Source organism: Hippopotamus amphibius, chromosome 15 (assembly GCF_030028045.1).
Source record: "Hippopotamus amphibius kiboko isolate mHipAmp2 chromosome 15, mHipAmp2.hap2, whole genome shotgun sequence".
Classification (NCBI taxonomy): domain Eukaryota; kingdom Metazoa; phylum Chordata; class Mammalia; order Artiodactyla; family Hippopotamidae; genus Hippopotamus; species Hippopotamus amphibius.
Genome location: NC_080200.1, coordinates 24,822,758 through 24,850,477, shown reverse-complemented (window position 1 = coordinate 24,850,477; position 27,720 = coordinate 24,822,758). Strand labels below are relative to the sequence as shown.

At 41.7% G+C, this 27,720-nt stretch overlaps 1 protein-coding gene across 13 annotated transcripts; it reads right to left on the bottom strand.

The window, feature by feature from the left end:
* On the bottom strand, positions 1-27,398 carry PGBD2 (piggyBac transposable element derived 2). 13 transcript variants are annotated; one of them, XM_057710532.1, is made up of 4 exons: positions 27,294-27,398; positions 22,640-22,768; positions 4,518-4,581; positions 1-2,287 (listed from the first exon to the last, which is right to left on the bottom strand). In XM_057710532.1, the coding sequence occupies exons 3-4, from the start codon at positions 4,532-4,534 to the stop codon at positions 526-528; spliced, it is 1,779 nt and encodes a 592-aa protein (XP_057566515.1). In that variant the 5' UTR covers positions 4,535-4,581; positions 22,640-22,768; positions 27,294-27,398; the 3' UTR covers positions 1-525. The 13 variants fall into 13 exon arrangements, with proteins under 13 accessions (XP_057566515.1, XP_057566516.1, XP_057566513.1 ...); XM_057710533.1 differs by lacking the exon at positions 27,294-27,398 and adding an exon at positions 26,948-27,053; XM_057710530.1 differs by lacking the exon at positions 27,294-27,398 and adding an exon at positions 26,823-26,959.
* Positions 27,399-27,720: the final 322 nt, after the last annotated feature.

The window sequence follows — 27,720 nt, the reverse complement described above, 5'->3', positions numbered from 1 at the left end:
TGGAAAAATACATGGCAGATTATCTACCCCTGGACAGTTTGCGAGCATTAAATTAAAATGAAATAAATATAATTAAGGTATCCTTCATCATATTGAAACAATACTGCCTATATCTTAGATTATAACTGACAGCATACACTATAAAATCTTTTTACTGTTCACAAAAGTTTCTCTAACGTTTTTGGTTACATTCAATTGTCCTTAGCAGGACAGCTATACCCCAAAGTAAGATTTTTATTTGAATAAAAAGGGATCCATAAGTTGACATAAATAACAGTATAAAACATATCTTTACAAACATTTATGATTACTAACATAAATATTAATTTGTTTAATATGTAGGCATAATAGAAGATAATAAAAAGATAACTGTAATGAAGACGGGGACAAATACAAAACCAAATCAGGGATTCAGGACTCTTTTTGTCAACACAACACACAAGTGCCCCAAATGCTATATGTACTTAGCTGTAAACATCTCATTACAAACCAAGCATCCAGAGGGCTCCCCATGCCCATCAGGCATTACCGAATGTGGTATGCCCTGAAGCACTTGGCATGGACGCCCTTCTGGCACTTCTCACAGCGGGTGTTGGTCTGCGAGTGGCACAGGGCACACCGGGTCCTCTTGTCCTGGTGGATGATCCAGTGCCCAATCATGTCAAAGCGGCTCTCGGTTTCCAGCCGCCTGCTTCGCCTCCCTTGGGATGACGTGTCGGCGTTGCTCTCTAGGTACACACAGGCCACATATCTCCGGAAGGCCAGAAGGTCCACCTGGGCATCGTGGCAGCATATCCTGTGCAGCTGCCATGCGTTGTTAAGAGCAGCGTCAATAACATAGCCAATGAAACTCGAGTACCACTTCATGCCCCGGATCTTCACCTTGTACTTGGCGATGTTCTGGTCCATGCGGCCGACACCCCCCACCTTCTCCTGGTACAGCCGCAGCAGGGATGGCTGATGAACCTGGGCCTGCGTCCTGGCTGCTCCCGAGTGGTGGTTGGTCAGCCCCACTGGCTCTATGCCCACAGCGTTGGAGCAGATGTTGACCACACTGCTATCGTGCCAGCGGCACACAATGATCTCCTCACTCTCATCAACTTTGTAATCAAACGAACCCCTCTTCATTTTCTTCAGCTCTTTGGGATCTTTAAGGGGACATCGCTCAGTTCTGTACTCACGAATGGTTCCTGTGGCCTTCACTCCTTTCTTCCTTAAAATGGACATCAATTTGACACTTGTAAAAACCTTGTCAAAAAATATGTGGTATGGCAGACAGCCACGAGTCTGAAGTGCATCCACAAATTTCACCACCATACTGCCTCCCAGGTCCAGGCCCCTGTCCGGCTTAGTGAACAGCGTGCCCTGTGAAGGCTCGAACCACACCAAATAGCCCCTGCTGGTCGTCCCACACCAGATCTTGTAGCCCAGCCGGACAGGCCTCCCCGCAGGCAGCTGCTTGGACCCCCGATGGCCAAAGTACTCACACATGGACTCGCCAAAGCTATAGAACTCTTCCAAGGGTGCATGCTTCTGGAAATTGTAGTTCATGCGGACGATGAGAGGCCTGACCTTGGCAAACCTATCGCTTTCATCAAGCTCACTGTTATCTGCAAAATGTAGGTAGGAGAAGATCAATTCAAATCTGTCCCTTCTAATTGCATCAGCCACAAGATGATGATGTGAATCAGGGGATGTTTCCCAAAACATCCTTCTCCTTGGATAGGAGATATAACCACTTAAAATCAAAATGCCCAAAACACACTTCAATTCCTGGGCTGTGAGACCCAGGTTGACATTTTTCTGCCAAGCATAACGATTGGTTTCATTAACAATAAAATTAATTGTTCCTTCATCAAAAAACAATTCAAAGAGGCCTACAGGACTCAGTTCCTGGCTTTTGAGATCTTCCATATGAGGATCTGACGCTGTCCAACGGCTGAAGTCCGGGCAGATATCTCTTTTGGTCCAAACACGTTGAGGTTCCACCACTGCCTTCTGCTTCTTCACGGCTGGCTGCAGCTGCAGGCCGTCATCATCTTCCCCGGCGCCAGAGTCCTCAGGCACCACAAAGGCATGCAGCACATTGCCGGGAAGGTGGGGTCCTCGCCAGCCGTCTTCATCACCTGAGTCCTCATCAGTGAAGTTCCCTGCAGCACTGTTGGGCGGTGCGATGAAGATCTCCTCCCTACTGTGGCCAGATTCATCCTCCTCTAGAGCATTCAGAACCTCAAGCAACTTCATGGACTTCACCTTTGAGCCAGTACTTCTCCCAGTAGTGAGGCTGCTGCAATGACAGGAAACAGAATAAGAGGAGCTACGTAGGAAAGCCAGTGCTTCATTAGAAAACCCCACTCAAACACTGCTCAAGAGGGGGCACTCCCACTTGCAACAGCATCTCAAATCCAACACCACCAGGCACAGTGCCAGATAAGTGAATTTTCCAGACAAACACAGATTACTCATCTAAATGCAGAAGTATTTTAATGAAGGGAGGCATTCTAAAGAGGTATTCCGTACTTCCTTTCCTTCTTTAAAATAAAGTGTCTGAGTAGCAGATCCCCTCTAGTGATGAATCCAGGTGCCACTGTCATCACCTGGTTAACAGTAACCGCCAACAGGAAAGCTGGGCTACTGAAGTGACATTCACTGATGTCTCCTGACTCAGTGGCCCTAGAAGCTCTGCTTTCATGCTTCTGCCTTACCTATCTCTTCCCTTTTTCTTGTTCGCTTGGCAAATGTAAGTTTCCTCACTTTCCAAGTTCTCAAACTCTCCCTACTTGAACTCTCACTACCCCAATTCAGGACCTAAACAGATTCAGACAGATTTTCACGTGGGTCCCTCAACATCTGAAATCCTACTGCACACTAACTGTCAAATAGATTTGGAAACATGGAAACCACTGCTATTCTAACTCTCCCTGTGCATGCGGGGACCAAATACAAGAGATACTCACATTTAGTGTGCACCAACCATGAGGAGGTGCTGCCCAGGGGCTGGCAGTGGGCACACTCCACTCCCTGACCTGCATAGCACTTGTTTTCAAATGGAGGAGACAGAGGAATATCAACAAATACGTAGCTATGTGGGATGGCATCAGGTAGTGATGAGGGCCATCCTGAATAAGGACAGAGAGTACAGCAAAGGAAGAGGGCTAGGGTGCTGTTTTAGACAGATGATGAGGGAAGGCTCACAGGGCATATGGCCTGGAGAGGTGAAGAAGTCATCCTTGCAGACAGTTGGAGACAGGGCATCCCAGGCAGAGAGAAGGAACTGTAGGTGCAGATGCATGGCCCTGTGGTTGAAGGGACTTGATGTCTATGAAAAGCAAGGAGGTTAGTGACACTACAGATGTAGCGAGGGGTGAAGGGTAGAGCAGAGGTGGCCTGGTCTGGGGCCAAGGCCCCACAGGGTTCCAGAGGTCCTGATCAGTTGTGTTCGCTTATCACAAGAAACCCCTGAGGGGGATGGAGCAGGACATTGAGGGGTCAGATACATCACTCTGGCCATGAGAATAGATTGGACTTGGGAAGGTGGGCACTGCTCCTGCCCTATGCCCTGGCCTCTGCATGAGAAAAACCATGCACCAGAGGGAGGATGCAGGCTTTACCACAAAGGGTATTTCTCTGCAGGCCTGCCCTTAGGCTTTGGCATGTTAAGTTGCATTAGAGATTCACTCGAACCTCACTTCCAGGACACTGACTCCACCAACCCCCCTGCTGGAGGCCAGGGTGCAAGAGGTCTGACCTCTGGGGAGGTTAGGTATGCTTCAAGCTCTCCATGGGCCAGCCAGAAAGAGAGAGGAAACCTGAAGCCCTTCCTTTCCATGGACCTCAAACTAAGACATATTCTCAAAGGGTATTAGCCATCTTCACACCTCCCCCGGCCTCCCCTGGTCTATAGCAGCAGATTCAGGCCTGTCCAGCCACGGTCTCTGCTAGTCTCACCAATTCGAGCTGCTGCTCATCCACTGGCCCTCAAACACCTTCTGTGCATGGCTGTTCAAACCCTTGAAGTAAGAAAGCCTGCAGGAACTGAGGCAGCCCCAAAGACAACCATCTTGTGTCTTGAAAGATGAGGAAAGTAAATCACATTTTTAGATCAAGTGTAGAACTAGAGCTGCAAAGCTGCTCCCATACTATACCACACACACTCCTTTGTTTGCCTTGTCTCTTCTCCAATCTCCCTCTCTCCTCTCCCTCCTTGATGCTTCATAGACACCAACTGCTTAGGGTGGCCAGCAGGACTGAGAGCTGAAAATGTTATAGACTTGGCCTTTCAAAAGCAGAGGAGTAAATACAGTTAGCCTTGAATAACATGGGTCTGAACTATGTGAGCCCACTTATACATGGATTTTATTTCTACACTATACTCGGTTGGTTGGAACTGCCAATGCAGAGGGCCTGACTATAAAGTTATACACGGATTTTCGCATGTGCAGAGGTCAGCAACCCTAATCCCCATGTGTTCAAGTCAGCTGTACTGGCATAAAGCCTTTCATCAACATTAATCCTACCTTGATGATGAAGCCATGATATACTGGGAACACAAGGTTGTCTTTACTTGCAGAATCTAAGAGTCTGTAAGACAATAGAAGTCAGTTTTAAAAAATCATATCTTAATCAGCAAGGCAATAGGATCTTCTCTTCCATTTAAGGGGAAAAAATCTTCAGATTCGCTATCAACCAGAAGGAAATGGATCAAGTACACACAGGAAATGATGTGTGGCTAGTCAGAGGGAAAAAGAACAAGCACCCCCATCTCACACCTCACAACAAAATACATTCTGGGGCAGGGTTTCCCATAGTCAGAACTACTGGCATTTCGTTTGTTGTCAGGGGCTGTCCTATGTATTATGTGAAGTTTGACAGCATCCTAGGCCTCCATCTGCTATATACCCATAGAACAACTACCCCCCTGGTTGTGCAAAACAAAAAGGTTTCTATACAAATGTCTCCTGGTGGAGAGGGTAGGAAGCAAAATCTCCCCTGGTTGAAGACTACGGTCCTACATCAGTGCTGCCAATAGAACTTGCCACAATGATAGACATGTTCTGCATCAATGCTGTCCAATATGGCAGCCAGGAGCCACATATGGGTATTAAGCACTGGATATAAGGCTAGTGTGACTGAGAAACTGAATTTTTAATTTTATGTCATTTTAAGTAATTCTAATTCAAATAGTCACATGTGGATGGTGGCTACTGTATTAGATGGTGAAGTCCTAGAAGTAATTGCAAAAAAGCAAAACTTTTAAAACTTTTAAAGTATATTAATGACCACATTGGGAAACCTTTCTTACAGAAAACACAGAAACTTAAAGGAGGATGGATAATAATTTTAACTACATCAAACTTCCAACAAATCTGTAGTAGACAGAAGGCTCAAAGGACCCCAAATAGGTTGAACTCAAATAGGGCTAGACTAAGACACATTACAATTAAACTGTCAAAAGTCAAAGACAAGGAAAGAATTTGGAAAGCAGCAAGAGAAAGAGAAATTACATACAAGGAAATCCCCATAAGACTAGTAACAGATTTTTCAACAGAAACTTTTCAGACCAGGAGAGATTGGGATGATATATTGCAAATATTGAAAGAAAACACTATCAACCAAGAATGTTCCCAGAAAGATGTTCTTCAAAGTTAAAGGAGACATAAAGGCTTTACCAAGCAAACAAAAGCTGAGGGTGTTCATACACTAGACCTGCTTTAAAAAAAAAATGCTAACAGGAATTCTTCAAGTAGAAATAAAAGGGCACTAATTAACATCATGAAATCATACGACAATAGTGTAAAACTCATTGGTAATGGTAACTATAAAGTCACTCAGGTAACAGAGGTGTATAATTCACTAACGATTCTAGATTTAAAGTTAAAAAAATAAGCATTTTAGAACAACTATAACAGGGCTTCCTAGGTGGCACAGTGGTTAAGAATCCACCTGCCAATGCAGGGGACACAGGTTCAAGCCCCACATGCCACAGAGCAACCAAGCCCGTGTGCCACAACTATTGAGCCTGTGCTCTGGAGCCCATGAGCCACAACTATTGAGCCCATGTGTTGCAACTACTGAAGCCCACGCACCTAGAGCTCATGCTCCACAACAAGAGAAGCCACTACAATGAGGAGTCCGCGCACCACAATGAAGAGTAGCCCCTGCTCGCAGCAACTAGAGAAAGCCCGTGTGCAGCAACAAAGACCCAACACAGCCAATAAATAAATTAAATAAATAAATAAATTTATAAAAAAAACTATAACTACAATAATCTGTTATTAGATACACACTATAAAAATATGTAAACTGTAGCATTAATAATCTAAAATGTGAGGGGGAGGAGAAGTAAAAAAGTCAAGTTTAGATATGTTATAGAAGTTAAGGTGTTATCCTTTCAAGATTTTTTTATATAAACCTCATGGCAAACATAAAAGAAAAACTTATGGTAGTTACACAAAAGAATATTATAAAGAAGTCAAGGCATAACAATACAATAACTCATCAAATCATAAAAGAACACAGGAATAGAAGAAACAAAGGATTTATAAAACACAAAACAATGAACAAAATGAAAATAGTCCTTACCTATCAATAATTATTTTAAATGTAAATTCATTAAATTATCAAATCAAAAGCCACAGAATGGCTGAATGGATAAAAAATAAGATCCAATGATATGCTGCTGACAAGATACTCACTTGACCTTTAAAGAGTGTAAAAGAATGCAAAAAGATATTTCAAGCAAATAGTAACCAAAAAACAAAACAAAACAAAAAGCAGGGGTAGTTATACTTATGTCCATCAAAATGAACTTTATTATACTAAAATGGAAACAAGAAAACAAGATCATTACATAATGAAAAACAACAATCCATCAAAAGATATAACAATTGTAAATGTTTAAGCACTAAATATTGGAGCACCTAAATATAGAAACCAAATACCAAGAGAACAAAAACAAAAAATAAACAGCAATAAGATAATAGTGGGGGACTTTAATACCCCATTCTCAACATGATCTATCATGATCATTCAGACAAAGAATCAATAAGGAAACATCAGACTTAAACACCACTATGGACCAAATGGGCATAACAGACATACACAGAACATTCTATTCAACAATAGCAAAGTATACATTCTTCTTAAGCGCATATAGAACATTTACTGGGATGTTACCTGTAAGGAAACAAAAAAAGTCTTAGCAAATTCAACAAAGCCAAAATCATACTAAATATCTTTTCTGACCACATGGTATGAAGCTAGAAATCAGTAACAGGAAGAAAACTGGAAAACTCAAGAATGCATAGAAATTGTTTCTCCTGAACAACCAATGTATCAAAGAAGAATTAAAAGGAAAATAAAAAAGTATCTTGAAACAAACAAAAATGGAAACACAACATACAGAAACATGGGATGTAGCAAAACCCATTCTAAGAGGGAAGTTTATAGCTATAAACACATACAGAAAGAAAAGAGAAAAATCTCAAATAACCCAACTTTACACCTCAAGGAACTAGAAAAAAGAACTAAGCTTAAAGTTAGCAGAAGGAAGGAAATAATAAAGATCAGAGCAGAAATAACTAAAGGAAAGAAGAGAAAAATGAGAAAAAGATTAACAAAACTAAGAGTTTGTTCTTTGAAAAGATAAATAAAATTGACAAACCTTTAGCTAAACTATCCAAGAAAAAAAAAAAAAAAACCCAAATCAACAAAATTATAATCAAAGAGGAGACATTACAACTGATACCACAGAAATACAAAGGATCTGTGCACCTGAAACTATCACAACATTGTTAATTGGCTATACTTCAATATAAAATTAAAAGTTTAAAAAAAAAGAAATACAAAGGATCATAGAGGGTAGTAAGAACATTTATCTGCCAACACATTGGACAACATAGATGAACTGGATAATTCTTAGAAACAAAAAACATACCAAGACTTAATCAAGAAGAAAGAGAAAACATGAACAACCCAATTACTAGCACGTACCTAAAACCTCAGTACCTAAAACCTCCCAACAAAGAAAAGCCCAGGACCAGATGGATTCAAGGTGAATTTTACCAAACATTTAAAGAAGATTTAATGCCAATCCTTCCAAACTCTTCCAAAATATCAAAGAGAAGGGAACACTCCCTAACTCTTTTACAAGGTCAGTATTACCCTGATACCACAGCCAGAATAAGGACATTACAAGGAGAGAAAACTACAGACAAATATCCTTGATGAATACAGATGCAAAAATTCTAAATAAGATACTATCACACCAAATTCAACAGTACATTAAAAGGATCACACACCATGATCAAGTGGGAGTTATCCCTGGGATGCAAGGGTAGTATTGATAAAACATACACAAATCAATGTGATATCAACATTAACAGAATGAAAGATAAAAATCACAGGAACATCTCAATAGATATAGTACAGCACTTGATAAAACATAAAAACCCTTCAAAATAAAACTATCAACAGCTTAGGTATAGAGGGAACATACCTCGACATAACAGAGCTCATAGGTGACAAGCACACAGCTAACATTATATTCAGTGATGAAAGGCTGAAAGCTTGTCCTCTAAGATCAGGAGCAAGACAAGGGTACCTATTCTCACCACTCCTATTCAACACAGTACTAGAAGTCCTACCAGAGCAATAAATTGAGAAAATGAAATAAAAGGCATCAGAATTGGAAAGGAAGAAGAAAAATTGTCTTTATTTGCAGATGACATGATTTTACATACAGAAAACCCTAAAAACTCCACATGAAAGAAAACCTGTTAGATCTAATTAATGAATTCAGTAAAGTTGCAGGATATAAAATCAACATACAAAAATCAGTAGCATTACTATACTTTAAAACCAAATTCTCTTAAGAATTGGGGAATGGGACTTCCCTGGTGGTCCAGTGGCTAAGACTCCACATTCCCAACGCAGGGCGCCCAGGTTCGATCCTTGGTCAGGGAACAAGATCCTGTATGCCACAACTAAGAGTTTGCACTGCAATTAAAGATCCTGCATGCTGCAACTAAAACCCAGTACAGTCAAATAAATAAATATTTAAAAAAATTGGAGACTGTTATCCCACTACGATAGCATTAAACAATAAAATATACAGGAATGAATTTAACCAAGGAAGTAAAAAAATCTCTATAATGGAAACTAAAAATCATTAATGAAAGAAACTGAAGACAAATATAAACTGAAAAATATCCCACAATTATGGATTGGAAGAGTTAATATTACAATGTCCATACTACCCAAAGCCATCTACAAATCCAATGTAATCCCTATCAAGATTTAATGGCAGGACTTCCCCGGTGGCACAGTGGTTAAGAATCCACCTGCCAATGCAGGGGACATGGGTTCGATCCCCAGTCCAGGAAGATTCTACATACCACAAAGCAACTAAGCCTGTGTGCCACAACTACTGATTCTGTGCTGTGTGCTCTAGAACCCTCGAGCCACAACTAATGAGCCCACGTGCCACAACTACTAAAGTCCGCATGACTAGAGCCCATGCTCCACAACAAGAGAAGCCACTGCAATGAGAAGCCTGTAACCACAGCTAGAGAAATCCCATGTGCAGCAATGAAGACCCAATGCAGCCAATAAACAAATAAATAAATGTATAAGATTTAATGACATTTTTTACAGAAGCAGAAAAAACAATCCTAAAACTTGTATGGAACCACAAAAATCCCCAAATAGTCAAGGCAATCCTAAAAAGAACAAAGCAGGAGGCGTTACACTTCCTGATTTCAAATTATATTATAAAGCCATAGTAATCAGAGGGATCAAGATGGCAGAGTGAGAGGACATGAAGCTCACCACCCCCCACAAACACATTAAAAATATATCTACATGTAAACAGTTTTCACTTAAAACTTCAGTGGAAACTGGCAGAAGGACTCCTGTACAAACAAGGACATAGGAAAGATATACATGTGATCAGGTAGGAAAGAAAGAAAAGTTGGGGTCAGGACCTGTGCTGGAAGGGGACTCAGAGGAAGTGGAAGATTACAAGGGCACACAACTGCCCTCCAAAGTGAGCAAGTCAAGCCACAAATTGGGTGCCGCAGCCCTGGGGTGCTATATGGAGGAGATTAGATATATTTCCAAAGAAACTATTGAATGGCTAACAGGTACATGAAAAGGTGCTCAACATCACTAATCATGAAGGAAATGCAAATCAAAATCACAATGAGGTATCACCTCACACCTATTAGAATGGCTGTCATCAAAAAGATGTCAAGCATGTATGAAAAGGGAACGCTTGTGCACTATTGGTGGGAATGTAAACTGAAGCAGGCACTACAGAAAACAGTATGGAGGTTTCTCAAAAAAGTAAAAATAAAGCTACCATATGATCCAGCAATTCCACTTCTGGGTATATATCCAAAGGAAATGAAATCACTCTTCAAGGAAATATCTCCATCTCCAAGTTCACTGCCAAGATGCATCCACTGGCAGATGAATGAATAAAGATAATGTGGTACATATATACAATGGAATGTTATTCAACCATAAAAAAGAAGGAAATTCTACCATTTGTGACAACATGGATGCACTCAAGGGTATTATGCTAAGTGAAATAGGTTAGACAGAAAAAGACAAATATTGTATGATCCCACTTATATGTAGAATCTAAAAAAACAAACAAACAAATGAACTCATATGAAAAGAATCAGATTTGTGGTCACCAGATGTTGTGGGTTTAATAAGAGGGAATTGGTCAAAGGTGGCCAAAAGGTACAAATATCCAGGTATAAAATAAATGAGGAGGTCTCAGTTTATAACTGGGGAAGTATGTACAATATGATGACCATAGTTAACACCACTGTATAGTATCTTTGAAGTTGCTAAGAGAGTAAATCCTAAAAGTTGTCATCAGAACAACTGATGTAACTATATGAGATGGATATTAACTTATTATAGTAATTCACAATATAATTACGTCATCATCACGTGGTACAGTTTAAACTTTTATAGTGTTGTATGTTAATTATACTTCAATAAAACTGAAAAAAAATTAACTAAAAAGCCATCTTCAAAACAATACAAATGTTTCATACCCCCTCTCCAGCACTGCAGCAATCTTAGTCTTGAGTAGCCAGAAGCCCAATACTCAGTTTTCCCCTCAAATTAAAGAGAGAACACACATGGGGAAAGCAGCAGTTACTATTAGTAGTAAAAGCTATGAGGCAGAATACAAATTCACAGATATCTGGGCAAGAGATTATGGGTAAAGATACATAACAGGCCATACATTTAAAAGCTTCTATGTGTTTGGAGGAATTTAGAAAGCCACATGCAATCCCAAGACACAGGCTCAAAAAACTCCTTAGAAGACTTTAAACTTTTACCTCAGCCTAATCCCAAAATTAAGAGTATCCTAGCTAAGTGATGAAGGAGTGCCCCAGCAAATAGCAAATATGTAAAGATGGGGAGAGGTAGCTGGTGCTTTTTGGTTTTTTTCCAGTGTTTTTTGTCTGTTTCAGCTCCTGGGATTCATGGAAATCTCTGTCAAAACATTAGCTGAACACAAGCTATAGAAACAGAGTCTTCAGGGATCACACATGGCTAGATACAGTCTTTGCAACAATAGTTTGGAAAAGTCTCAAAGAAAAAAAAAATGAACTACAATGGCCTTAAAAAAAAAAAAAAGAAAGCAAACCCTGGGGAAGGCAAAGAGTCTAATTTCCAGAGTTGCCACATTATAATAGAAAAATTTTCAATTTTCAGCAAAAAAAAATCACAAGTCATAAAAAGAAACAAGAAAATATGGCTCATTTAAAGTTGACAGAACCAACTCTGAGGACACCTAGACACCAGACTTACTAGACAAAGACTTTAAAATAACTATCTTAAATATGCTGCAAGTTAATGGAAACATGGACAAAACTAAAGGAAATCAGGCAAACAATATATGAACAAAGCTTAAATGAAAAATTCACTAGAAGAGCTCAACAGCAGAGTTGTGAAGGGAGAAAAAAAGGACTGAACATAGGACTATTAAAAATATCAACTCTTACAAACAGAAAAAAATATATATATATATATACATATATATATGAAGAAAAGTGAACAGAGCCTACGAGACTTGTGGGTCACCATCAACTGAGTCAACATACACACTTTGAGAATCTCAAAAGGAAAAAAGAAAGAAAAGAGCACAGACTACTTGAAAAACTAATAGCCAAAAACTTCCCAAATTTGAAGGAAGGCACAGATCTACAAATCTTGAAGTATGGATAAACAAAAGAGACCCACACCAACCCACATCATAATCAAACTGGTCAAAGCCAAAGCAAGAATCTTGAAATCAGGAAGAGAGAAGAAATTCATAAAGGATCTACAATAAGATCATCAGTCAATTTCTAATCAGAAACCTTAGAGACCAAAAGTGCTAAGAGAGAGACTTCCCTGTGGTCCAGTGGTTAAGACTTCAATTGCCAGTGCAGGGCATGCGGGTTCAATCCCTGGTCAGGGAGCTAAGATCCCACATGCCTGGCGGCCAAAAAGCCAAAACATAAAACAGAAGCAATACTGTAACAAATTCAATAAAGACTTTAAAAATGGTCCACATCAAAAAAAAAAAAAAAAATCTTAAAAAAAATAAAAATAAAAAATAAAGTGCTAAAAGAAAAAAATTGCAAACCAAGATTTCCATATTCAGCAATACTGTCCTTCAAAAATGAGGGAGAAATTAAGATATTTCCAGACAAACAAAAGTTGAAGGAATTCATTACCACTAGACCCACAATACCAGAAATGCTAAAGTGAGTCCTTAATGTGAAATGAAAGGATGCTAGACAGTAACTCGGCCATACTTGAGAAAAGATAAAGTTACCAGTAAGGGTAAATATATAAACCAATATTTAAAAAGAAAAAACATTATCGTCATTTTAGTTTATAACTCCACTTTTTATTTTCTACAGAATTTAAAAGATAAGTGTATAAAAAACAATTATAAATTAAAGATGTAATTTTTGACATCATTAATATAAGGCAGGAAGAACTTTGTAAGAGAGGAGTTTATGTATGCAACTGAAGCAAAGTTGGTATCAGCTGAAATTAGTTACACTTAGGATATTCTATATAATCCCATGGTAACTGCAAAAAATATCTAAAGAATATGCATGAAGGAGATTAAAAGGAAATCAAAACATGTTACTGCAAAAAATCAACTAAACACAAAAAAGTAGGCAGGAATGGAGGAAATGAGAGACAAAAAAAGCTATAAGATGGATAGATATATAGATGGACACAAAACAAATAGCAATGTGGCAAAAATAAGTCTCCCCTTATCAGTGATTATTTTTAAAGTAAATAGATTAAACTATCTAATTAAAAGGAAGATATGGGGAAGGTGATAGCAACAGATGACAGACTAGGAAGCTCTAGGCCCTCATTCCCCACAGAAATGCACGTTAACATTAATATATGGGCCAGAAATACCTTTATGAAAGCTCTGCTAAATTGGAAAAACCCAGTTTTCCTCCTGCTGGGTAGGAAAAAATCCAGTCTTTCCCTCTTTTGTTTTCCTCCTGTTTGTCGCCTTTACCACTCACGCAGAACATTTCACTTCTGATACTTCTAGTGACCAAATTTGGGGCGGGGTCCACACAAGCAACTCTCTACAATGTCAGCTGGGTGTCCTACAATTCTAACACTATCTACCTGAGACAGTGTCAGATCCCTCAGGTTAAGGGCTCAGTACCACAAAATTGCTCCCCACATCAGATGCCAATTACAAGTAGTAGGTCCCCAGGTTACCCACAATTTCTGTCTAACTTGGCTACAAATGAGGGGTTACCATGACCCCTTCCTTGGGTTCAATGAATTTGCTAGAGCTGCTCACAGAACTCAGGGAAATGCTTCATGTTTACCAGTGTATTAAAGGATATGATAAAGGATATAGATGAACAGCCAGTTGAAGAGATGCACAGGCCGAGGTATGGGGAAAGGGTGCAGAGCTTCCATGCCCCCTTCAGGCATGCCACTCTCCCAGCACCTCCACATGGTCACCAATCTGGAAGCTCTCTGAATCCTGTTTTTGGGAATTTTTATGGAGGCTTCATCACATAGGCATGATTTAGCATTAATCCCACTTTCAACTCTCTCCATTCTCAAGAGAATGACGGGGTGGGGGGTGGGGCTGAAAATTCCAAGCTTCCAATCATGGTTTGGTCTCTCTGGTGACCAGCCTTCATTCAGGAGCCATCCAGGAGCCCAACCAGAGCCACCTCATCAGAACAAAGGACACTCCTATCACCCAGGAAATTACAAGGGTTTCAGGAACCCTGTGCCAGGAATCCAGGTCAAAAACTAAATATTAGGATAAAAGATGCTCCTAGTGCTCTTATCACAAAAGACATTACAAGGATTTCAGAAGCTCTGTTCCAGGAACTGGGGCAGAGATCAATATATATTTTCTATTATCTCACAGACCACCCCCTGGTCTCTGGCCATAGACCCCTTAGAGCAAAACAATACACAAGTCAAAAGATACTGGCACATTATTAGAATCCCATGCAGTCATTAATAATCATTCCAGTTCATCATTTTGTTGTATAATAATGTCTCCCAGGGTTAGGTCACTCAGCTTTGCAGTCTTTCATTTGATCTTATTAGGTTCCAAAAGAAGGAGTGGTCTCAGCAAACTTATGGCTTCACTCTTTCAGACATCTGACATGATTCAGCTAAGAGACAATGTCATCTCTTGCTCTGAGCCTCTTTTGAGGTATTAATGTAATACTGAATTTACTTTTTTACATAACACATTTATTCACTACTTTACCCTAAGCTACTATTCTTCCTTCTTTTCATTCATACCCAAACTCTTCCATCTTTGGAAAGTTCATTAGATTCTGCCACTGTGCTGGTCTAGGTTGCAGAAAGCAATATTAGTCTAGCAAGTACCTTCCCTCAGTCCACTCCCATTTAGAGAGGGTGAGGTTACATAGGTACAGAACTAGGGTGCTATTTTCACCACCAAGCAATATAGCTGCATTCAATTTTGCCAGATGGGGTGAAGATACATTCTGCCCTATCAGGCTCTTAGGAATTCTGACATAAGGTTTAAAAATATAGGTAAGAGTTTCTTGCTTAGGAATCATTCCTGTTTGGGGGCACTTGTATTTTCAGCCCTGGTCACATGACCACTGCCATCAGGTAGGGAAAACAAACAAACAAAAAGTTGAGGTTATGTGAGGAAGAAAAAGAAAAAGAGAGAGAGACAAAACTATAGTTATTATACTAACATCCTCCTCCTTCAGCAAGAAGGTAAGTCACACCAGCCTCCTTTCTCTCCCCCACTTCCCCAGATCCACCAGAAAAATAGAAAAATAGTGGAGATACTCTTCTAGTCCCACTCACGCTGAGTATGAGTAGACACTCATGAAGGTGTGTAAAGCCAGACCTTCATGCCTTTATCTTCCCCCATTTTAGACAACCAATGTTTCAATCACCCATTACAATTCTCTACCAAACTAGTACTCAGAGGAGAATATTTCTCTGTCCATTGTTGGACATTATGGGCTGTAAAGTGTGTTCCTTGGCCTAAAGAAATGACAGTCAGCAATCCAAATTGGTGCAGAATCTTCTGTTCCAGTTCTTTCACAGTATTCTGAGTATTTTCATCTACCACTGGTTAGGCATATCCCTGTCCAGAATCAGTGTCTATTCCCAGTGTCAGGACCCATTTGTAGCCCCCCAGGGCTCCAGCATCATCTCACTTGCCAGCCATGATCAGAGCCTCCCCACCAGGGAATCTGCCATATAGCCATCTGCAGTCTCTGTCTCTCTTGTTGACAGAGACACAAACTGCTCTTACTGGCAGTTTGTGCCTCAGAGAGTACAAGAGGACTATGACTAAATTCAACCCATCTCTACTTTGCTGCAGTGACCCCTATGTCCATACATTTCACAGACCCAGGTGGCCATCTCAAGGGAGCATATAGGAGTATCTTCTTGTTGATCCCAATTACCTTCCAATCCTGGAAGAGAGTTCTTCTGATGGGCATTGACATGTCCTACTTTATTGCACCCCTCGAATCTCCATAAGGCTGTGCCCCATAAGGGTAACCCTTTAATGGGCCAGGTTTCCATTGCCCTTCTGCCTGACCATATGGGCAGTCTACTGGCCAGCATCCATGAATCTCCAAACATAGGAGCTTTTACCATTGTTCAATTCTTCCATCACTGCTAGGAAAACAGCATGTGAGTCAGCCCACTAAGCTGATTTGTTTTACCTTCTTCAATCAGAATGGTGGTCTTCCAAATAGAATGTCATCCATTCACCTTCTAAATGCCATCCACAAAACAAGCAACTCTGTTGGTCAGTTGAGAGTTCTTTATAGGGCATTGCCCAAGTGACCAAAGAATTCAGCAACTCCTCACACAGTTTCAGTGTCGGTCCTGAAGAAAAAGCAGCCCCCTATTTGTATCTCCTTGCACTCCTCAGGCAGCATAATCCTGTATAAACCATTTCTATTTTATTATGAAACCCTTCTGGGCACTGGCATCTCCATTACAGTGATTCTCTGACATCATCCTACACATTATGAGTATTTCAGGTTTTAAGATCATTTTATGTCCTTCAGTCATAGGGGTAGATTCAATTAAGAATAGCAAATGGCAAAATAGTAAATGCCCCTCAAATGGAAATTCTCTAGTATTCCCAGGAGTGATCAACGGGAGGCACTCACAGGCCTCTGTCATAAATCACAGTCTCGGCTCCACTTAGGGCTATCACACAGAGAATTAGTCCCTATTTCTATTCCACACTGTGTGGGTTCAGGCAACCTTACTGGTTCCTATTTAGCATGTCCAATTAATATTGCTCAAAGGGCAGAGTTACATCTTCTGTTTTACAATATTAGGTAGGGGAAACACCCCCAGATACAATGTCCATCCCCATAATACAATTAGAAAAAAGAGACGCAACCACTTCACATAACGCCTGTTCAAACACAACAGTTCTACAAAGTTTAATCTTAATTCTATCAACCCTAATTGTAGCCTCCATTAGGATCACATCAACAGGTTTTGTTGTGAAAACCAAGAAGGGATTCCATTGAAAAGGGTAGGAAGGACTTCCTAGGTGGTGCAGTGGTTAAGAATCCGCCTGCCAATACAGGGGACACGGGTTCAAGCCCTGCTCTGGGAAGATTCCACATGCCACGGAGCAACTAAGCCCGTGCGCCAAAAAAAAAAAAAAAAAAAAGAAAAGGGTAGGAAAAGTTCATGGCATTTTGCACACACATGCTTCTCCCCCATCTCAGTGTAGTTAGGTGCAACTAGGAGAAAACTTTGCGTATGGGGGCTCCTCCCTTGGGATGGAAACAAGTGAGCCATGTACCCAACCTTCTGGTTTGTCTGGGGGCTGCCTGAGGGACAGATTTCTGTCCCACCAGACTTGCAGCACTGACAGGCATGGTGGCATAGTTTGGAAGACACTGAAAATGTAGGCACATCCCTCAGCACAGCAGCTGCAGAGATTCTGCAGCCTAGCAGGCAGATGCCCGGAAGAGCAAAAAATTACACAACCTCCTGAAAAGAAATAAGGACAATCAGTGTAGTGAAACTGAGACCATTAAAAGTACACACACAAGTCCAGAGAAGATTCATCACTTGAAAAGGACGGGGAGGTCCCAAACTTCCACGTGGGCTAATTGGTGAAGGTATTCCACTAAATGAAGCCAGTCAGTTAAGACTGGGACAGGAGATTGTTTTGTCAAATGGCCAAATCTCTGCAACAGATTACAAAGTATATAAAGAAACAAGGGAACACAGCCCAATCAAAGGAACAAAATAAAACTCCAGACTGGATCGTAAAGAAAAAGATTGCTGAATTTCTTAATGAAGAATTCAAAACCACTTCTTAAAGATATTCAATACCCTAAAAGAAAACACGGATAGACAACTAAACAAAATCAGGACATGTATGAACAGAATGAGAATATCAACAAAGAGATAGAAACTATATAAAAAGGACCAAACAGAAATTCTAGAGCTGAAAAATACAACTGAGCCAACCTCACCCAGATACTACAGCCAGACAAAAACACTAGAAGAAAACTAAAGACCAATAGCCTTGATGAATATGAAAACAAAAATCCTCAATAAAATACTAGCAAACTGAATTCAACAGCACATAAAAAGGATTATACACAACAAAGTGGGGTTTCTGGAATGCAAGAAAAGTTCAACATGTAAAAATCATGTAAAAATCAAACATATGTTCATATTAATTGATGAAGGCAATGCATTTAACAAGATTCAACACTCTTTCATGATAAAAACACTTAACAAACTAGGACTAGAAGGAAACCATCTCAACATAACAAATGACATACATAAAAAAATATCACAGCTAACATGATATGAAATAGTGAAATACTGAAAACTTTTCCTCTATGAACAGGATCAAGATAAGGATGCCCACTCTGGCCATTCTATTCAACATAATACTAGAAGTCCTAGCCAGAACATTCAGGCAAGATAAATAAATAAATAAATAAATAAATGGTATCCAAATTGGAAATGAAGAAATACCATTATCTGCTTGCAGATAACATGATCTTATATGCAGAAATCCCTAAAGGAATCAAAATCAACACACTAAAATCTATATATTTTAGTTGTATTTCTATACACTAACAATAAACAATCTGAAGTGGAAATTAAGTAAACAATTCCACTTACCACAGCATTAAAAAGAATAAAATATTTAGGAACAATCCTAACCAAGGAGGTTAAGTAGTTGTAAACTGACAATAAAACATTAAAGAAAGCAATTTAAAAAAAATACCAAAAGATGGAAAGCCATCTCATGTTCATAGACTGCAAGACTTAATATTGATAATATGTCAATACTACCCAAAATGATCTACAGATTCAATACAATCTCTATCAAAATCCCAATGGCATTTTTGGCAGAAATAGAAAAATCCATCTAAAAATGCACATGGAATATCAAGCAACTCCAAATGGCCAAAACAATTTTGAAAAAGAACGAAGTTGAAAGACATATACTTCCTCATCTCAATACATATTACAAAGCTACAAAAATCAAAACAGTACCATACTGGCATTAAAGACAGACGTATAGATCAATGAATCAGAATAGAGAGCCAGAAATAAACCTTCATGTATACAGCCAGGTAATCTTCAAAAAGGGTGCTAGGACCACTCAGCAGGGAAAGGACAGTCCCTAACAAATGGTGTTGGAAAAACTGGATATCCATGCAAAAGGATAAGGCTGAACCCTTACCTTGCACCATATACAAAAATTAACTCAGAATGTATCAAAGACCTAAATGTAAGAGGTAAAATTATAAAACTCTTAGAAGAAAACATAGGGGAAAAGATTCACGACAGTGGATTTGGCAATGATGTCTTGAATATGACACCAAAAGCACAGGCAACAAAAGCAAATATAGACAAATGGGACTACATCAAATTTAAAACTTCATCAAAGGATATAATCAACAAAGTAGAGAGGCAATACATGAAATGGAAGAAAATATTTGCAAATTATATATCTTACAAGGAGTTAATATCTAGAATAAAGAACTCCTATATCTTAACAACAAAAAAAGCAACCCAACTAAAACATGGATGAAAAGCATGAACAGTCATTTCTCTAAAGATATACAAATGGCCAAAAGCATATGAAAGATGCTCAACATCACTCATCACTAGAGAAATGAAAACCAATACTATAATGAGACATCACCTCATACTGATTGGAATGATCACTATCAAAAAAACCCCCGGAAAATAACAAGTGTTGGTAAGGATGTGGAGAAACTGGAACCCTTGTGCACTGCTGATGGGAACATAAAATGGTGCAACTACTATGTAAAACAGTATGGTGGTTCCTCAAAAAATTAAAAATAGAACTACCATATGATCAAGCAATCCCACTTCTGGGTATGTAACCAAAAGAATTGAAAGCAGGGTCTCAAAGAGACACCAGGTTCATAGCAGCACTATTTACAATAGCCAAAAGGTGAGAGCAACTCACATGTCCACCTATGGATGAATGGATAAAGAAGATGTGGTATATACCTACAACAGAACATTATTCAGCCTTAAAAGGAAGGAAATCTTGTCACATGTTACAATATGGATGAAACTTGAGAACATTATGCTATGTGAAATAAACCAGTCACAAAAAAACAAATACTGTATGATTCCACTTACATCAGGCATCTAAAGTATTTAAATTCATAGAAACAGAAAGTAGAATGGTGGTTACCAACAGTGGGTGGAGAGGAAAATGCAAAGTTGATGTTTAATGGGTATAGTTGCAGCTCTGTTAGATAAAAATGTCCTCGAGATTAGCTGCACAACAATGTGAATATACTTAACACTACTGAAATGTACACATAAAAGTGGTTAAGATAGTAAATTTTATTTCATGCTTTTTACAATTAAAAATAACAAAATTTAAAACAAGCATTATCAGAGAAAATGAGGGTAACTTCACAGAGGAAAAAGGTGTGACTCATCAGAAAGATATAATAATTTTAAACTTTATGCCTCTAACAATATATCTTCAAAATACAGTAGAAATTACTGTATAATTATAGTACTGTATAATTATAGTATAGTATAATTACTATAGAATTATAGAAATTGACATATCTATCATAATAGTAAGAGATTTCAACACATTTCTTTCAGTAATCAATGGTCAAGCAGACAAAATTACTGAGACTTGAAGAGCAGAACTGATATGTTTGATCTATCGCAGGTAAATGGAGACAGGGAGTGACTTAGCAAGATGGTGGAATAGGAATGCATCTCCATATACAAACAATGATTTGGCAGGCAACTACATACAAAAGTGCCTTTGTGGAAACCTTGGGATCCAGGTAGGAGGTTGCAAAACTCTAGCAAACCCCAAAACCAAGGATAGCTACTTTAAAAAGGCAGGCCCACACCCTGGTGGCAAGCTCACATGGTTCTGCCAGCAAAGTGAAAGCAGCCCCAACTCCGTATAGACTCAGCTCCAGACTTGCCTGGTCATGGTCCTGTAACCATCTGACAAGGGACCCAGGAGGAGTCATGCTGTCCATACCCCTGGTAACAGGCCTACCAGCCTTGGACCAGACGACAGATCCTGAAGAAGCCTGTGACCTGGCTCTAGCCCTGTTCTCACTCCTGTTCACCCAGGGACCCAGCAACACCCATCTGTGCCCCTGGTGGCAGGTCTGCCAACCTTAGTGCCAGCTGTGGGTCCTGAAGCAGCACTGAAACTTCATTTCAGCACTGCTCCAGTGTGGTCCCGGAGGCAGTCCCATCCACCTGGGGATCTGGCAGGAACCACACCAACTGGCAAAAAACATTAACCATAAAGAAAATGATTGATAACTTCTACCACATTTAAATTAAGGACTTTTCACTCCATCAGAATAAATTCATAAATGGGAGAAGTCATCTGCAAAAAATATAAAGGATTAGCATCTAGGAGATAAGAAGAATCTAGGATATATAAAGAAACCCCTAGACAAAGTTAAGAAAAACACAAATAACACAACAGGAAAATGGGCAAAATGACATCAGGAGGCACTTCTCAAAGGAACTACAAAAAGAAGACAGGCATGAAAAGATGCTCAATCTCATTACTATTCAGGAAATGAAAATTAAAACCACGAGATATCATTTCACAGATACCAAGTTGGCAAAATCTTAAAGGCAGAGGTTATCAAGTGTTGAAAAGGACAATGAGTAATGCAAGAGGCCACATACTGCTGAAAGGCATGTAAACAGTGTGTTAGTACCTACTAAACCTGAGCATGCACAAACCCACCCACCCAGCAGTCCACCCCAGGTATATACCCTAGAGCAGGGGTTCTCAGCTTTGGCACTGGCATTTGCAGTCGGACAATTCTTTGGTGGGGGGGGGGGGGTTTGGAGGAGGTGGGAAGGCTGTCCTGTGCACTGTAGGATGTAAAACAGTGTGCCCGGCCTCTACCCACTAGAGACAGGAGCACACCACCTCCCAGTTATAACAACCAGAAGTGTCTCCCTTTCTTCCCTTACCCGTCTCACCTCCCTCACCCTTGTTTGGGAACTACTTCATCTGTACACCAGGAGACCAGGACAAGAATGCCACTGCAGCGCTGTTTATTTAGAGCCACAAAAACTAGGCACAGCTCAAACGGCCATCAACAGAATGGATGCAGTGCAATACCACAGAAAAGTTGAGTAAAGAACTTTAGCCACACACACGACTAAACGAATCTCAAATAAAATAAAAGACAATGAGGAAAATAAATAAATAAATAGAAAACTTGCTACATGATTTCATTTCATAAGGATCAAAAAGTTAAACAAAACTATTACCTGGAGATACATACACATGGTAAAACTATAAAGAAAAGCAAGGAAATGATAAAGAGGAACTTCAGGACAGCAGTTACCGCTGAAGTGAAAAGATGCAATTGGGGCAGACATACAGGGGATTTCTAAGATTCTGACAAGGCTCTCTTTCTTAAACTGAATGGCATGTTCAAAGTTGGTTCATGACCCTTTAAACTGTTCCTATGAATCTTATATACTTTTGAATGTATATTTTGCACACTTACACATGCACACACAAAGGCACAGGGACATTCCCACACACCTGAGAAAATATGATCAAGTTGACCCACTCAGTGTCCTTTGGGAAGACCACTGACTGCAGTGACAAGGAAGTGGCAGGCAGAAGCCTTTCATCTTCTGTGGTGTTCCAGAACACACATATCTTTTGCAGCTAGAGGAAGAAAATTAGAGTACGGTCATCTCCTCACTCAAAAGTCTGTGTCTCTCATGAAGAATCTCCTTATAGAATCCTCATGAAATCATTTACCTGAATTCTCTCAAAGCCCAGCTAACCTGCATCCCAGCTTGTCAACACAGTGCCTCAGATCACCCACTTCCTCCTCTGGTCCACTTGACACGGCACTTAACTTCCCCTATAGCTTGTGAGAAAAGCTCACTGCCCAAGCAGACCACAAGCTCCAGGCACCAAGGAAATGAATCCCCACAGGCATTCAATGAACTGTGTGTGTAACCACAATCTCTACAGGGCTCCTGCCTCCCTTCTCCTCTGACCTTCCTTGGCACTCATACAGACTGGCTGCTGATGCCAGGTGTCTGAGGCGTGAGAGAAAGACTTTGGTCCTGCAACTCCCCAATGTCCCATTCACACGTATGCAGTCTGGTAAGAATGTGGACTATGGAGCCAACAGTGGTGAGCTGTGTGACTGTGAGCAAATCACTTACCTTCTCTAGGCCCGCATCTCCTCACCTGCAAAATGCAATCTTCGTGGTACCAACCTTTGTAGAGTGTTATGAGGATGAGAGTCAGTGCATGTGAAGCACATACAACAGACCCAGCTCTACAAGTGGTAGCTGTTATTTCAGATCCATAACCCCTCACCCACAATTCTCAGAAGTCAAAAATGTGAAAACTGAACAATTTTTCAAAATTTGGCAACAAACTCTCTGGCAGCAAAACCTGAAACTATCTAAGGCTCTTTATAATACCTATTTCTATCACTTACTATAGATAGTAATACATATTGCTGCAGAAATCCTATGTTTGGTTAAGGAGTGCTTCAGTGTGACTTTGATAAAAATCAAACATCTGACTTTTCCCCCTGTCTAGCTGGGTTTGGGTCAGAGAGTACGACCTGTGTTACCATTTCAGTCACACCACCCTCAGCAGCTCATCTCATCAACTTTTCCTCTCCCTTACCCACTCACCAACATTCAGTGACAGCTCCCAATCAGTCATTCCCACACCAGCCCATCCTCAGAGCCTAGGGAGAACTTCCCGAGGTCACAATCCCACGACCCCTGGAAAAAGGTCAAGGCCACTAACAGCTGGATCCCCAGCCTTCTCCCACCTAGGCTCAGGCGAACTCACGTCCTGCAACCTCCTTCTCCAAGTAGAAGCTCTATCACAGATTTCACAGATTTCACCTCAGTTACAACACATGACCCCACCACATGCCCCCAGATGGCAGGGCAGGTGCAGAATTTATTCACCTTTGTACCCCCAGAAGCCAACACAGATCCTGGCATGCAACAGGCATCCAATAAATATTTGCCAAACTGAACAACTTGTGCTATAGAGCAAATAGCCATACTGCAGGGCATTCTCCTCATTCTGTATCAGGCCTTCATTTTCATCTTCACTTTCTGGCTTCAAGATAGCTATTTAGAAAAATACTGGGAACTCTTACTATTTCACTGACCCTAACCAAAATGCATTCCTGAAGATTCTCTGAAACTCTGCATAGGAAATGTCTATCAGTGGGGAGCCAACTGATACAGTGGCCTCAACCAAGGACAAAAAGGGTAGCTAGGCTGGAAGGGCAGAAGAATCCATTTCTCCCTTTCAGTGGTCTTCAGGCTGTGCTCCTCAGCCCCTCCATCCCCTACTGTGTGGCCCCTCCATCCTTCTTGCCCTGTTTGACAGAACCAACAGAGGAACTGGAGAAGAGTAAGCAGTGCCCTACAGGTTAAACAAAACCAATGGGAATAATTTCCAGACAGAGGCTCTTAGGCAGCCATATTAAGCAGTCCTTAATTTGTTCATTCCTTTAGCAAACATCAGAAGTGTTTATTAGATGCCTAAGCATGTATAAAATTGCCACTCTAACAGGGCTACCAAAAAGAGGAAGTGGGAGAGATTAGGACCTACAAAATAGGACTTGGATCTAGTCAGGAAAATCACAGAACACTTCTCTAAGGAAGGGATGAGTAGACCTTCCCTAGGGAAGAGACCTGCAGGAAGAGTTAAAATTCCCTGTGTAGGCAGAGAACAGAATCCCAAGCAGAAGAAACAGCAAACGACAGCCAGTCAGGACAGGGTAGGGAACCCAAGGGAAAGAGGGTACATAAAGACGCTGCACCAGCTATACAGGGTCTTGAAAGCACTGTTTAAAGAGACTTGTCTTTATCCTGAAGCAAAAGGAAATCAAAAATGATTACAGGCAGAGCATGAGACACAATTGGGTTTACATTTTAACAAGATTATTCTGACTGTGATATAGACAGCTGAGTGAAGACACCAAAGCAGGCGCAGGGAGACAGAGAGATGGTCAGGATGGTGGTGCCTATGGAAAAAAGTTGGCCACCCCAAGGGGGATTCAAAAAGTATATCAACAACTCTGCATTGATTGAGGGGTAGGGAAAGGACTGATCAGGGAGGCCTCCTAGGGTTAAGGCTGAGTGGCTGGGGTAACGTAATGCCATTCACAAAGGCCAGGAGCACTAGAAGGGGATGAGACGTGGATGATTTGGAGCCACGTTTTGCACATACTGGGATGGAAATGCTTTTGAGATAACCCAGAAAAGTACCAATAGGGCACAATCCCCATGGGTCTGAGATGCAGAAATGGCCTGGGCTGAACTGATGAACAAGTGAGTTTTCTTAGGATTTATGGAATGCTCAAAGCTACAAGAATCCTTGAAGCCATAAGAATCCTTGAAGCCACAAGAGATCATGCAAGGGAGGAAGCCCACACTGAAATAGAAGCTGGCCAAAGAGAGCATCTGCAGAGATCTGAGGGCAGGAGGTTGACTTGAGAGGTAGGAGAACCAGCAGAGGCTGAGGCAACCAAAGGCCAGATGGGTCAAAGCACAGATGGTGACCACCTATGCCAAAGCTGCCCAGAGGCTCAGCTGGACGTTATCAACTGGCCCTGGCACCCAGGAAGAAAAAAGCCTCTTTGATTTGAGATCTGGTGGTCCCAGGGCCACTCTGAAGGATCTTGGAGGTAAGAGGGCTTCTACTGTTTAAAATATAAATATTTCCAATGAGACACGACAACTAAATGCATCTAAATCCTGACTTGCATCTTATACCACAAAAAGGAAATGGGCGAGAAAAGCAAAAAAAAAATCTGAATAAGGCCTGTAGATGTTAGGTGTCCTGGTTTTGCTAATTGTTCTGTTAAATAAGATGTTAACATCTGGGGAACCTAGGTGGCTAGACCGTGGATCTGGGGAACCTAGATGGCTAGACCGTGGGAATTCTTGTACTAATTTTTAAACTTTTTTTCAAATTCTTAAGTTACCCTTAACCTACTTTCAAATTCTTATTTTAAAAAAAAAATTAATACGGCATTTTATAAACGTAAAAGCCTCAAAGCTAAGCCAGGTGTACCACAGAGCAGGAATGGCCTTTGTGACACGGGGCCCTCCTCCTTCTTCTCCTACCCATCTCAATACCAAACAAAAAGGGGGGGAAAGCGGAAAAAACAAAAGACGCTATGAAACCTCCGCAATCCCAGAAGCAGGCAGAAATTGTAGAAAAGCCAGAACCTCCCAGCATCCAGAGCGTCCCCACTCGGAGCCGCCCCTCCCCGTAAGGGGCGTGGGGTGGAGCCGCACCCCGCCCCAGCCCGCCCGACCCCGCCCCAGCCCGCCCGACCCCGCCCCAGCCCGCCCGACCCCGCCCCAGCCCGCCCGACCCCGCCCACAGATGTCCACCCACTCCGCCCCCAGTCGGCCCCGCGTCAGCCCGCCCCAGCCCCAGCTCCTCCCACAGTCCATCCCGCCTCAACCCGGGCCCGCCCCAGATTCCGCCCAAGTATCCAGGCCACTCCTCCCTTGGTACATTCTGCGTTAGCGGGCCCCGGCCCGGCCCACAGCCTGGCCTCTCCCAAAGGCTCCCACCCCGAAGCCCGCTCCGCCCCAGTTGAGCCCGCCCCCGGTCCCGGCCCAGCCTCCCCGTCCCGCAGCGAGAGCGCCCCCGTGCGGCCCTCTGAGCTCGGCGCCCGGAGGTCCATTGTCCCTGTCCCAGTCCCACCTACCCGTCGTCTGCCCGCACCAGCGAGGGCCAACGCCTCGGGTACCGTTGAGAAAACGCAACGCCAGGGCGCCCCGCTCCCACATCCAAGAAGGGCCGAGTCGGCGATGCCAGGGGGACGACGCCTACCGGAGCCTCGTGGGTTCGTGCCAGATACCACTGGCAGAGCGGAGCCCAGAACGCCACGGCTCCGCCGGCATCGGGCGTCGCGGCCGCGCAACGTCCGGCACGAGAGCTCTCGGCTAGCCTCGGCCCGCCTTCCGTTCCCCGCCCAGGATACGCCCCCAGCCCAGGACACGCCCCTGATCCGGGCGACCATCGAGACCTTGCGGCCTCCGCGGTGCCTAGAGGGAACGCGGAAGTGCCTCCGAGGCCGGGGTCAGGACGGCCGAAACCTCTTCTTCCCCTCTTGCACGGCTTTCTGGCTTTGTTGCTGTACACGCCGGCGCGGGCACTTTTCCTCGCTATTACTCACGAGGGCACGAAGACTTTTGCTCGCTCTAGGTTGGTGGTTCTCCAATGTAGTTCCAGACCAACGGCAGCTTCACTTGAGAACTTAATAGAAATGCAAATCCTGGGGCCCCACACCAGACCTACGGAACCAGAAACTCCCAGGCCAAGCCCAACAATCTGCATTACTGGTCCAACCTCACACCCTGGACTTTTTGGTCTGCATAATTCTTTGTTGTCCTGTCCCATGTATTGCAGGTAGGATCACCAGATAAAGTATAGGACGCCTAGTTAAATTTGAATTTCAGATAAAAATATACTCTAAGATTAATCTCAGAGTTATGTATTTCATCTGGCGATCCTACCCACAAGGTGTTTATTTGCTAAATCTGGTAGCCCTAATTTTAGAATTTTGAGCATCGGTCGCCTCTACCCACCAGGTGCCAGTAGCA